The 12,801-nt window shown below is 48.7% G+C and overlaps 1 protein-coding gene across 1 annotated transcript; it reads left to right on the top strand.

Annotated features, from left to right (window-relative positions):
* The first annotated feature begins 16 nt into the window (after positions 1-16).
* On the top strand, positions 17-10,949 carry C23H1orf115 (chromosome 23 C1orf115 homolog). The gene is made up of 2 exons (XM_032466665.1): positions 17-421; positions 8,481-10,949. Exons 1-2 carry the CDS (start codon positions 125-127, stop codon positions 8,598-8,600), a joined length of 417 nt encoding a protein of 138 aa, XP_032322556.1. The 5' UTR covers positions 17-124; the 3' UTR covers positions 8,601-10,949.
* The last annotated feature ends 1,852 nt before the right edge of the window (positions 10,950-12,801 follow it).

The raw sequence follows: 12,801 nt of genomic DNA, 5'->3' as shown, positions 1-12,801 counted from the left end.
CTGGGCTGGGCTGGGCTGGGCTGGGCCTGGCCTGGCCTGGCGGGGCGGCGGGGGTGGAGGCGCTGGCGGGGAGTAAAGGTTGGCTTCTCCGCGCACCGACCTCAGCCGGAGGGCCCGCGGCGTCATGACGGTGGGAGCCAGGCTCCGAAGCCAGGCGGCGAGCAGCCTCCGGCGCTGCGGGCCCCTCGCCCGGGGGCGAGGGCGGACAGAGGGGGACGAGGAGGCGACCGCTATCCTGGAACATCTGGAGAGCGGGGCGGAGGCGGCGGAGACCGGGAAGCGGGCTCCGCGCCCGGGGGCCCGGGGCTCGCGGAGGGTGCACCTCGCCGTCCTGCCCGAGCGCTACGAGCCGTTGGAGGAGTCGGCGCCGGGCGAGAAGCCCAAGAAGAGGTACCGGCAGAAGCTGAAGAAGTACGGCAAGGTAGGCGCTCCCCACTGCCCCTGGGGATCAGGGAACTCGCGGCGCCCTCCCGGGACCTGGAGCCGGGTCCCCACGGTCTGTCTCAGTCTCTCCACGCTGCCCTGCGCCCCTGCGGCCTCCCACGCCCACCCCCTCGCCGGGTGGCATTCGCTCCGAGAGCCCTGAAACTGTTCACTCTGTCAACTGGGGAAGGGGGGCAAAGTAAGTTGCGGGGAGTGATAGAAACTACATCGGCTTCCCTGCGCGCCGCTCCAAACTGCTACCGCGGTGCTGGCGGGTTAGTAACTTTCCCAAGGGTCGCTTATCAAGGTGGTTCTTCTTCTAGATATGTCTTACTCCCTTGTGTAGTTGGTGGGACGGAAATCAGTGTCTCTGTTTTACAGATGGGAATACTGAGGGATTAGTGTGGATAGGTGACTTGTAGAAGGTGACCCAGTTGGAAAGTATAGGGAATTGAAGCCCAGTTTATCTATTTCTGAGCAACATTATCCCACTAGCTGAGAAATGTTTGAATTATTTCCCCAAATATCCCCAAGGTGATCTCCAGGGCCTGGAAGCTCAACAATCCGTAAATATGCACTTGTGGAATCTACTTTTCTCCCAAGAGGCTATCTTTGTGCTCTGGGCCCGGCAAACACTGTCATTTGCATTGAGGGGTGGGGAGGAGTGGGGCAGGGGAGAGACAGACAGAGGAAGAAAGAGAGGGAGTATGAATATGGGATAAAATGGCAGTTTCCTCCTCAGAGATGGAGGCCCAAAAGCAGTTCCCAGATGCTCCTGCCCAGAAACACTTGAAGCTACTGCTGCCTCTGGTCCCTGAGGCTGGACAAGGCCACCCAGCAGAAAATCACAAAACTAATTCTGTCTCGGCCAAAGGCCAGGGGCCCCATCTGATATAGTGTCCGGTTTCTGTGTCCTCCAGTGGCCTCTTACCATAGCTGAAACTGACCAGTCTCCATACCTAGAAACTCAGGTTTATCATCTTCCGTAAAGGTATGTCAGCAGCTTTGGGAGCAGAACGCAAGCAGGCAGTGGTAAAATAGATTAATAGAAACTATGACGTTGGGACTTTCAGGCTTAGAGTCATGCTTGGAAGAATCATCTCTCTTCCTGGTCCCAGTGGAGTACAAAAAAGCCATCTTTTGCCTCTCAGCTGGTGAGCTGTTAATGTGGAAATCTCAGCTTGGAGGCTGGCTGAGCTGAAGATGTTTTTGGGGTGCCCACTGTGTGCCAGGCCTCGTGCTGAGACTAGAGATACAAAAATGGATACGATGCAGTCCTGCCCTCGAGGAGTTTACAGCCTCTCAGGGAGATGCCAGCATACGGGGCATGACCACAGAACCTGGGTAGTTAATCTTTAGGGGTGAGGTTATAAAGTCAGGGAAGTTTTCAAATCAGTGGTGGCATGAAACCTTGGTGCAGAAGGATGAGTCAAGGTTGCACAGGTTAATGACGAGGTTACTAGTTCACACGCACTACCATGGCTATTATTAAAACTACAACAACAACAACAACAACAAAATCCAGAAAATAATAAGTGTTGAGGATGTGGAGTAATTGGAATTCTTGTGAATTGCTGGTGGAAATGTAAAATGGTGCAGCTGCTGTGGAAAACAATTTGGCAGTTTCTCAAAAAAATAAACATTGAACTACTATATGATCCAGCAATCTCACTCCTAGGTATATGCCCAAGAGAATTGAAAATAGGGACTCAAACAAGTATAATGTATACACGTTCACAGCAGCATTATTCACAATAGCCAGAGTGGAAACCACCCAGATGTCCATCAGTTGATAAATGGATAAATGACAGGTGGTCCATACATACAATGGAATATTATTCAGCCATAAAAAGGGATGAAGTGCATGCTACTTTGTGGATAAAACATAGTGCTAATTGAAAGAAGCTAGACACACAAGGTCACATATCATATGTATGATTCCATTTATATAAAATATCCAGAATAGGCAAATCCAGAGAAGGTGGAAAGCAGATTGGCGGTTGCCAGGGACTGGAGGGAAGGAGAAATGCAGAGAGATTGCTTAATGTGGATGGGTTTGCCTTTAGGGGATGATGAACATATTTTGGAAGCAGATAGAAGTGGTGGTTGCACAACACTGTGAATGTGCTCAGTGCCACGGAGTTATTCACTTTACAGTGGTTAATTTTTACATGATATAAATTTCACCTCACCTGAGAAAAAAAGAGAGAAATTCTCCAGATCGAGAAGAGGTGGCATCCAAGGTGGAGGGAGCAGCACTAGCAGAGGTGAGACAGGTGAACGCTCTAGAGTGTCACACGCTAGTTCAGTAGACCAGCAGGCCAGGCAGGAGGACCCCTGTCATGTTGGAAGGAGGTGGACGTGCCCTTCCTGCCTGCCCTTCAACTTGCTGTTTCTTGGAGGTGCCTGAGGAGGTGACCAGCTAGGCTCCAACACAGAAGAAGATGACCTACCCCTCTTTTTTGAAAATCCCTGAGAATAGCCATGGCCTGGCTAGGAATGTGGGGAAGTGACTTTCCTTGCTTTAGTCCCCAGGAGAAATTTTATCTCACATGGGCCAGTAGAATAAGGAGTGGCCTGCAAATAGCACCACGTGATTAAGGAATGGTTTTTCCTTCAAGGAAAGGTGATTAAAGTTCCTTTTTATCTTAGCCGCTCAAATCCTTCACCAAGTCCCTTCCTGCTTCTATTTACAGGAAAGTATTTGGCTTTTGTGAACGGTACTAGGATAGACTCCCCCTCCCATTCTGCCCCGTGGCCCCAAGCAGGGTGGACCCAGGGCTGCGCTCGCTGGTCCAGCCTCTGGCTGGAGGCTCAGAGCTTGGCAGTCTGGGCACCTGGGACTCTTGGCAGTCAGTGATCCCAGCTGATTTTTGAGTCATGACAGGCATGTTCCTATGGTGCATTAGTGGCTGTGAGAGGGCTGGTTCCTGGGTGCGGGAAAGGGACTTCCGTTTGCTCTTATGAGATGCTGGGAGCTCTGACACATATTGGATGTGCCGCATCCCTGAATCTTCTCAATGACCTTGGAAGGCTGTGGATCCCCCATTTTGCAGGGAAGGAAACTGGAGTTTCAGGAAGTTAAGCTCTTTGTTCGAGTCTGCACAGCTAGAGAATAGCAGAGCCCGCAGTCAGGTGTCAGAAGCAGTTAGGGTGGAGGGAGGAGCTGGGGTGAGGGAACCAAACCCAACACTTAGCTTATTATAAGAGATAGCCTTTCCCGGGTGCCTCAAAAGCCACAGGGACAGATGCAGGTCAGGAAGGTTATTAAATTTTGTTAATTGGGCAGCTAGGAAGAGGCTGGAGGGGAAATACAGGGTGTGGAATAACCTGTAGCTCGAGAGGAAGAAAAATGTCCCCACCTTCCAAGAATGGAGTTAGGACATGGGCCCTGGAGCCAGACTGCCAGGCTGAGCCGTGACCTTGGGCTGTGCTATCCTCTCTCTGCCTCGGTTTCCTCCTCTGTCACATGAGATGCTACTAGGGCTATCGTAAGGAGCAAATGAGTTAATCCACATAGAGGTCTTAGAACGCACCTGGCACGTGGCAGGTTCTGTAATTTGTTGGCTTATATCTAAGGGGTGGAAGAGAGGCCCCGTATGACTGTTTCTTCTCTAATTAGTTTTTTTTAATTGAAGTATAGTTGGTTTACAATGTTTCATTAATTTCTGGTGTTCAGCATAGTGATTCAGTTATGTGTGTGTGTTTATATATAATATATACCCTTATATATATATATTCTTTTTCATGTTCTTTTTCATTGTAGGCTATTACAAGATATTGAATATAGTTCCCTGTGCTATACAGTGGGACCTTGTTGTTTATCTATTTTATATATAGTAGTCAGTATCTGCAAATCCCAAACTCCCACTTTATCCCTCCATACCCCCCTTCCCCACTGGTAACCGTAAGTCTGTTTTCTATGTCTGTGAGTCTATGTCTGTTTTGTAAATAAGTTCATATTTGTCATTTTTTTTTAGATTCCACATGTGAGTGATATCGTATGGTATTTGTCTTTCTCTGTCTGGCTTACTTTACTTAGTATGACGAGCTCCCTGAACGTACCCCATCTCATCTGATTCGTTTTTAATGAGCTCTAACTCAGAGAAAAAAAAAAAAAAAAACAGCTTCTGTAGTTGACCGCCCACCTCAGCTTTGTGCCTGGGTCCTGACCAAATTTCACAACTAAAGATTTGATTTTGTACTCCAGGGACAGGGGTCTTTGTTAAGAACTAGTTCTATTCTTGAAAGTGGAGGGGGCAGGGAAACCCCGACATCTTTGGGGTTAGTGGAATACCTCGGACCCCCCAGAAAAGCATCACTTTCTGCATTAGTTCCTCTGTCGCAGATTACACATGGATATCATGATTAAGACAACACAGATTTAATCTCCTACAGTTCTGGAAGCCGTAAGTCCAAAGTCAGCCTCCCTGAGCTGCAGTCAGCAGGCTGGTTCCTTCTGGAGGCTCCAGCTTCCAGAGGTCCCCTCCTCCATCTGCAAGGCCACTGGCATAGCATCTGCAAATCTCTTTCTCTCTGTCCCTCTGCTTCTGTCAGTGCACTGCCTCCTGCCTGACTCCTCCTGCATCCCTTTTTTAAGGATGGTTGTCCTTATTGGGTTCCTTATAAAGATATAAGAATCCTTAAAAGGATTGGGCCCCCTCCAGATAATCCATGAGAGTTTCCCCATTTCAAAACCCTTAATTAAATCACTTCTGCAAAGTTCCTTTTGCCATATAAGGTAACAGATTCATAGATTCTGGGATTAGGACATGGGCATCTTGGCGTGAGGGCATTATTCAGCCTGCCACACTGTCCCGTGCTCCGCTAGACCCCTCTGCTGCTCTGAGAGATTATTTGGGTTGAAAGCTCTACTCAGATCAAAGATTTCCAAATCTCCTCCCTCTAATGACACTGAAATAGTCGATATTTTACATTTCTTTGCATCACATTTCTCAAATCTGTGTTTTGATTGTGTTCTACCTAATGAGCTATTTTAGTAGGTTTTTTTTCTCAACTGCAAAGATGAAGGGACAAGCAGTTTTTAAAAATAGCGGGGGGGGGGGGGTACAGCTCAATTGGTAGAGCACGTGCTTAGCATGCATGAGGTCCTGGGTTCAATCCCCAGTATCAACTCTAAAAATAAGTAAATACATAAACCTAATTACCCCCCAAAATATGAAATAAATAAATAAAATAACATTTAAAAAAAATAGCAGGCAGCATAAAATGAATATGCAAACACCCAAAATGTCAAGTTGAATGCAGGGCCATCCATGATGCTAGGGGCATGGCTTAAAAAGGATGCTCTTGATTTTTATACTGGCTCCCAGAAAACAATTTTTATTGTTGTTATTTTTTCAAATAGGCAAGTAAAACTCTCCCACTGAATTTTATTACACTTCTATAGAGATGTATCTCTTAGCAACACCAGCCCCCACCCACTGACACACACCCTAATGTCTCATTGAGAAGTAGACCAGGCAGTGTCTCAAACATGAGTATGTAAAGAAGCAGTCAGGGTTACCTTCCTCTCCCAGAACTCCTCATTTGGCCTGAAAGCAACCCAAGGAAATCTTTCTGGTACAGGGGATACAGTGCTGAGGACAACCTTATTCCATTATTCTGAGGACTATGAAAGCTGAAGTAAGTAAGCCAGAAATCATAAGAAAAGACAGTCTTAAGAAACTTTCCTGAACAGATAACAACATACCTTAGATTTCAAAATGACCACCCCAACCTAAATTACTATAGAATAAAATGAGGTTATTTTTCAACTAAGACAGCTGACGTGTGAAGGCACTTAGACCACCTGCACTGGGTGCCAGGCACAGTTCTAAGCGCTTTCCTTGCATAAACCCATCTAATCCTCTTCACCTGATCAGGTGGTAACTAAATATTCCCATTTTATAGATGAAGAAACTGAGGCCAAGGAAAGTTTAGTAAGTGACTGGGTTGGAGTTTAAGCCCAGGCTGCAAGCAGTCAATTGCGAGGGTACATACTGCCTTCATTAAAGAGGGGAAGTCTGTGTGGGGATTCAGGACACAGGCCCTGAGATGAGATTTCTTTGGGATTGGACTTCAGCTTTGCCTCTTCCCAGCTGTGTAATCATGGATAAATTTAACTCCTTGGTGTGTCTTTCTTGTTGAAGCCTGGTAGCCAGAGACCTGCAGGAACATACTGGTAGCCAGTCCAAGTCAAGTTTATCTGTTTGTTGCAGTAAGGGAGAGTGTATCCCAGAGGAATCGTGAGGTTTCACAAAGTAGAGACCTCAAGTAGAGAGCTGAATATTTGAGGCTGAGCCAAAGATACAAATTTGGGATTTATCAGCCTACAGGAAATAATGTGATTGGAATTGGATGAGACCACCTATGGAGAGATTGTAAGCCAAATTTTTTTTAAAAAATGAAAAATAGAGAATGGTATTGAAGAACTCCAACATTTTAAAGCATGGTAGAAGGGATACTCCAGTAAAGAAAGCTGAGGAGGGGCTGCATGTGAAGTAGGGGAAACCAGAGATGTGGAGTCCAAGAGGCCAAATGATTGTTTCATGAAGTATGTCCAAAGCTGCTGAGAGGTTAGGGGGTGGAGGGAGACAGAAAAGTGTCCACTGGATCAGGCAACATGGCGGTGGTGGATGTCCATGACCAAGCAGTCCTGGACGGGTTTGGGAAGGAGCCAGAGTAAGAGGGGATGAGAAGGGAGGAAGTGGAGGCAGAATGTGTGGATGGCTCTTTCTTTTGGTTTGGCATGAAGGAGAGCAGAGACCTGAGTCATGACCTAGAGAAGATGTAGAGTCAAGGGGATGCCTGAGCATATGTGTAAGCTAATGGAAAGGATCCAATGGGGTGGAAGAGGATGATGAAGTTGGAGAATGGAAATCTGAGGGCAAAGTGAGAGAGAGTACCAACAGCAAGGGTCAAGGGAATGACTTTGGGGGGGGAAAGGCCATTTTCTCCACTGGAATATGGGCAAGGTTGGAGGAGAAGCTGGGGCAGGTGTAGACAGACTTCTGAGTCTTTCAGTGAAAGACGAAGTGGGATCATCAAATGAAGGTATGGACACTGTGTGCGTTTGCCTGTGTGCCCTGGGGGCAGGGAGGCTCGTGGAGAAAGGAGAAAGTAAGAAATAGTGTCTGGGGGAGAGAGAGAAAGTCAGCCTGCTAGACCGACAGGGGAGGTTTGCCAGGCAGCGTCGGACGTCAGCGTGAGGTTTGTGATCGTGATCAGGGGTCTTAAGTAGTAACTGGAGTTGGAAAAGTTAGAGGGCAGAGAGACAAAATGTGTGATGAGGTCCAGTCACCTATATGGATGCTGACGTCATGGAGAATGGTGACCAAAGTCGGGGATGGGGAGAGAAAGGGGGAGGGGCAACAGCACAGTCAACGTTAGTCGATGGTGGTGGTCTTAATTTTTCTGTGGCGGCTCCACTTGAATCCTTTGGATGCCCTCAGTCTAGCACCAGACCTTGAGGAGGAGGAGGAGAAAGAGTGTATACCAAGAAAGCGAGGCCCAGCCCTTACTTTCAAGGAGTTTAGAGTTGTATCTGGAACCTGAGACTTCCCCAGATGCAGCAATGAGAGGGCAGCGGGAGACTTTAAAGAGCCAGATGTGGGTCAGACAGGAGAGTGCCCTAGGAGGTAAAGGGAGGACTGATCAGATCAGGTGAATGAAAGAGAACTTGACCTAGACTTCAGACGATCCAGTAGCTTAGCTGGAACAGAGAAGAGTGGACTTTGATTAAAACAATACAACAAAACAGGTTTGGTTTTCGAACTAGCAGCTTCACTGATGTTTCCAGGAGGATTTCTGGATTATCTGGAACTAAGTGGGGCTTGAAAGCCCTTTTCAAGGCGCTGATGTCTGTTCTGAGCCCCCGCGTGTTCTCGAGAAGGGGTTGGGTGTGGGACAGCAGAGACGTGGGAGAATGCTAACTTGCTGATTTGCCCTGGGGAAATGAGGCAAAACGATTCTTTACGTATGTCCCCATTGTGCATGAAAGATGACAGAGCTGCCTCTCCTAACTCGTTGCTTTTCTCTTCTGTTCCTAAAAATAGAATGTTGGGAAGGTTCTCACCAAAGGATGCCGCTACATCGTCATTGGCCTGCAGGGATTCGCCGCCGCCTACTCCGCCCCTTTCGGAGTGGCCACCAGCGTGGTGTCCTTTGTCCGCTAGTGGGAGCTGCCTGGGCTCCCACAGGAAGGAATGGACGCCTGTGTTCTGGGAACAGTATGAATCCAGGAACATTTCAGACTTGAACCCACAAAATACTCTGGAGGAAGAAAAACGTCTTGGTCGAATTGGATGAGTGTTATGAATGAGTCATCCCTGCCCATCTGCTGAGCACTTCATGTCTCTTGGACACAGGTGGCCCTGATGGACAATCCCGCAGAGAATTAGGCTGAGATCAGGTTTGGGATTAGAATTAATTTGCTAAAACCGGAGCTTCCCGTGAAGGTGACGGGGTGGGGGGGAGGGTGTGGAGGCAAACACTTGACAGAAGCCAGCAGTCTGGGTGGGCAGCAGAGTGGTGATTAGGGATGGGGCAAGGGGTGGGGGCTTTTGATCTGGAGTGAGATGATTTGCTCTATTCTGGAAAGCTCGCAGGCTGACAGGGCTCTCAGCCCCCGGCTGCCTCGATTCTGAGGGCACCAAAGGAACTGCTTGTTTCTGAAGTCATCTCCTTCCTGCACCCCTTTGCCACCCGGAGTTTAATTACAGCCTTGAGAAGAAGGAAGGAAGAAAAATCTCTTTGAAGGCTACGATGCTTTGAAAACTGTTGATGACATGTCATGACTGTCGAAACTAGATGAAGGCTTGTCATTTTCCTCACCCTTCTCTGACATAAACATATAGGGGGTGACGAGAGAAGGAGGAAGAGCAAGGGCAGGTTGTTTGAGGGAGGGACCGCTCCTGAGGGCTGCTGTGACCAGTCCAGCCCAGTCCGGTCCAGCCAGACTCACCTGCAGGCAGATGACTGGCTGAGGTCGGGTTGTGGGTCCCCATGACTCAGCTTCCTGGTACCATCAGCTCCCTCATCCTCTACACCCAGCTGGACGAAGGGAGCCCTGGCTTGGGAGAGAGGGAGACACTACACCTGGAAATGACAGTGCATGATTTAGAGAAGGAACTGGAAAGTAGGAGACAGGTACGAAGAAGCAGAAGAAGGATGTTGGATGAGAGAAGGGGACGTACAGGAACCAGGCCTGAGTTATCAATGCTGGAAAACCTTAGGGTCTGGGTGGGGCCAGGGGAGGCCAGAGGCGCCATGTCAATGCTTCCAGACCCTCGGAGGCCTGTGAGCTCACACTGGCTGCCTTTATAGCAGCCTGCCCCCTCTGTACGGCCAGCTTGACATCATCTCAGCTGGGTTCAGTTAGAGTGGGCCAGGATCCTGTCCTAACACTCCTGGAGGGTGACCTGTGGACTGCCTATTGGACCATTGGACTAGGGAGGTGCCCGAGGCCAGCCCCCACGACAGGCCACTGTTCTGACCTGGTTTCCAGAAATCCAAAATAGTTATTGCTGACCAGTCCACAGGGTCGGTGGCCATGCCTCTTTGTTGCCCCAAGAAGTTGCCGGGTCCCATCAAAGGAGGCTGCAGTGCTCATGCTTGACCCATCAAATCCAACCAGATGGTGCTGGGAAATGGAGAAGGTGGGAAGACAGATGGACAGACAGACAGAAAGAATAATGAGTGGAGGAGAGCGTTGTAACCGCGAAGCGAGATGAGCTTCAAGTTCTGGAGGCTCGTGTGGAAGGTGAACTTGGACCCTGTTCCTGCATCATTCTTATTCATGAGGGAAAGAGGAAACAAATGGCCTTGCTTTAGCTGAAATGACGCAAGTCGATAATGGCACATTTTCACACACGTGAGATAATTGTCACTTGCCTGGCTGCGTGGGGTGTCGGGGAAAAGAGGAGAAAAAGCAAAGTGTTTAGTGGGACAGAGTCAGGCCTGTGTGGCCTGCTGGTCCCGGGAAAGGCAGGCAGGAGGAAGGGGACCTGTGGTGGGTTGGGGGGCACCTCCCTGGTGGCCCAGTGCCACTGACCAGCCCCAGAGAGGCCCGTTGAGTCTCCTGGGGGACGTGGAATAGTGACCTGGGAGGGACAAGAGTGGCTGAGGCCTGTCCAAGGAAGACCCCTCCCCGCCAAATTAGAGACATAACTGTAAGGCCAAGCACATGTGGCCCTAACATTTTTGAATTCTGGTTAAGAATTAACCCAGAAATTTCAAAAGTCAGAACCTGGGAGCCAGATTCGTGTGCACAGAAAATGCACTTCCCTTGATTGTTGCTCAGCTGAATAGTCATTTCCCCCTGAGACAGGGCACCCATGCTACAGGTTGATTACCTTTTTGCCTTTTCTTTCTCTGCAATTTTTAAATATATATATATATATATCAGGGTCCACACCTTCCTAAAAACTGAGTTTTAGAACTTTCCTTTCAATGCCCGACCAAGAGGCTTCTTTTATATCTTTTTCTTGCCCTATTATGTAAATAAAATCCCAATTTGTCTAGTGTTTCTGTGTGTGAAGAGTTTTTCTCCCCCTCATACAGTGGCGGACCCCTCCCTGAGGCCCCCAGGAGGAACCCAACGCTGTCCCCGAGACCAAGGGGCGGGAGAGGGGCCCTGATTCACTGGGGACTCCACTTGGGTGTCAAAGGGAGGCCATTCTCCAGAAGCCCCAGCAGAACAAGAAGCCAGGGGCCAGGAAGCTGCATTTTCCACAAGCAGCCTAGAAGGTTCTGAGGTAGCTGTTGCTCTGCCTGAGCTGGGAAACGCTGGCCCCCAGGGGCTGCTGCAGGTCGCATTGGCCAGTGGGCTCCATGTGCCAGCCCGCGTGGCACACCCGCTCACTGAGCCCTGCGGAAGCATTGGGAAAGGTCTGGGTGGTGGTCAGGAAGGTGGGACTGAGAGGAAAGCTGCTGGGCAGCTGTCAGATAAGCCACACAGGCGGGGTTGGGGCCATGTGTGTCCCTATACCTTTAGGCTTAAAGCAGAGCAGAAGCCAGGTCCTTGATGTCTTCAGCCACCTTGGAATCACCCCTGCCGACTCCTGCCCAGCACCTGTGCTTTGCACAGAATTTCCAACCAGTGTCCATGACCAAGAAGCACCCAGGAGCAGGACTTGAACTCAGACCTCCCCCCGCACCCACCAATAGTCCTCCCGGGCATGGCAGTGCCTTCGGCGGAGAGTGGTCGTGGGAGTGGGAAGCCATCAATGCACTTCCAGCACCTATGATGTCCCCTGTCTTCCTGCAGGAGCAGAGATGAACTGAATTTAACTTTGTGATGCCATCATCCCTGAAATGTTGTGAAAACTTTATAGATCTCCCTGTAAACTTATTTTGTAACACAAATTCTACACAAAGTTAAGGACAAAAAAATAAACTAATGCCGTCAGCATCCTTGTACAGGCTGCATTTGACAGGCTCTGTGATTTTGCCAAAAGCCCAGATGATTCCTGAATAAAAAAAATCTCAAACTCCCTTGACCATTTGCGAATGTAAAACGTAACTCAACTTTCAGGTTGTGCCTTTTTTTTTTTTTTCAGTCAACACGTTCATGGGGAAATGGGGACAAATTCATAATACATGGAATTTTTGTTGTTGTTCAGGCAAAGTTGTTTTTGAGCCAAACCACTCCACCGAGCATCCTTGCCAAGGGGAAAGAAGGTCTCTTTAGATTTTCTAGAAGGCTCAGTGCTGGAGCCCAGTGGCTGCACAAGCCACACAGGCACGGAGTTGGGGGGTGGGCAGAGACAGGAGGGGGTTGGAGGGGAGAAAGGGGCTTGCTCGCCGGATGTCCCAGGAGTGCACAGTGCCCTGCATCCTGCAGCTCCGTCCAGAGATAGAAATGAGGATCAAAATTCAACACCTCCCAGCACCGGCTCTGCTTTTTTTAAAAGGTGTTTCTCAGGTGATGCCTCTTGCATAATCTGTTGACAAGGCTCTAAGCAGATGTATCTGGTTCAAAGCAGACAGAAGAATCAGGGCAGACGTGCTCAAAGACAGAGCTGAGAGCTCACACTTCCCATCACTTGCCCTTTAATTCCAGAGTTAAAACCTGCCACCCAAACTTGCTTTCTTCTTATAAAATGGAGAGAGATCATTTGTTTTGTTTTTGTTTTTATTTTGCTTCCTACAGATGTTTAGAATTGCAGTAGAAGTAGATAGTGGTGACATAACCTTTTTCTTTTCTTTCTCTTTCTTTCTTTCTTTTTTTTTTAGGCAGGGGGACTTAGCCATTGGAAAAAACCCTTTACATGTTTATCTTCTTTAATCATTGAAAGCATCCTGAGTTAGGTATTATCACGCCTGAGGTCATGGAGCCAGGAAGCAGAGATTATGTTGTGGGTGATGGTTTGTGTA

This window comes from Camelus ferus, chromosome 23, assembly GCF_009834535.1.
Source record: "Camelus ferus isolate YT-003-E chromosome 23, BCGSAC_Cfer_1.0, whole genome shotgun sequence".
In the NCBI taxonomy this organism is placed as follows: domain Eukaryota; kingdom Metazoa; phylum Chordata; class Mammalia; order Artiodactyla; family Camelidae; genus Camelus; species Camelus ferus.
Note: the sequence above shows the minus strand (reverse complement) of the source record. Positions and strands in the feature narration are given on the sequence as shown.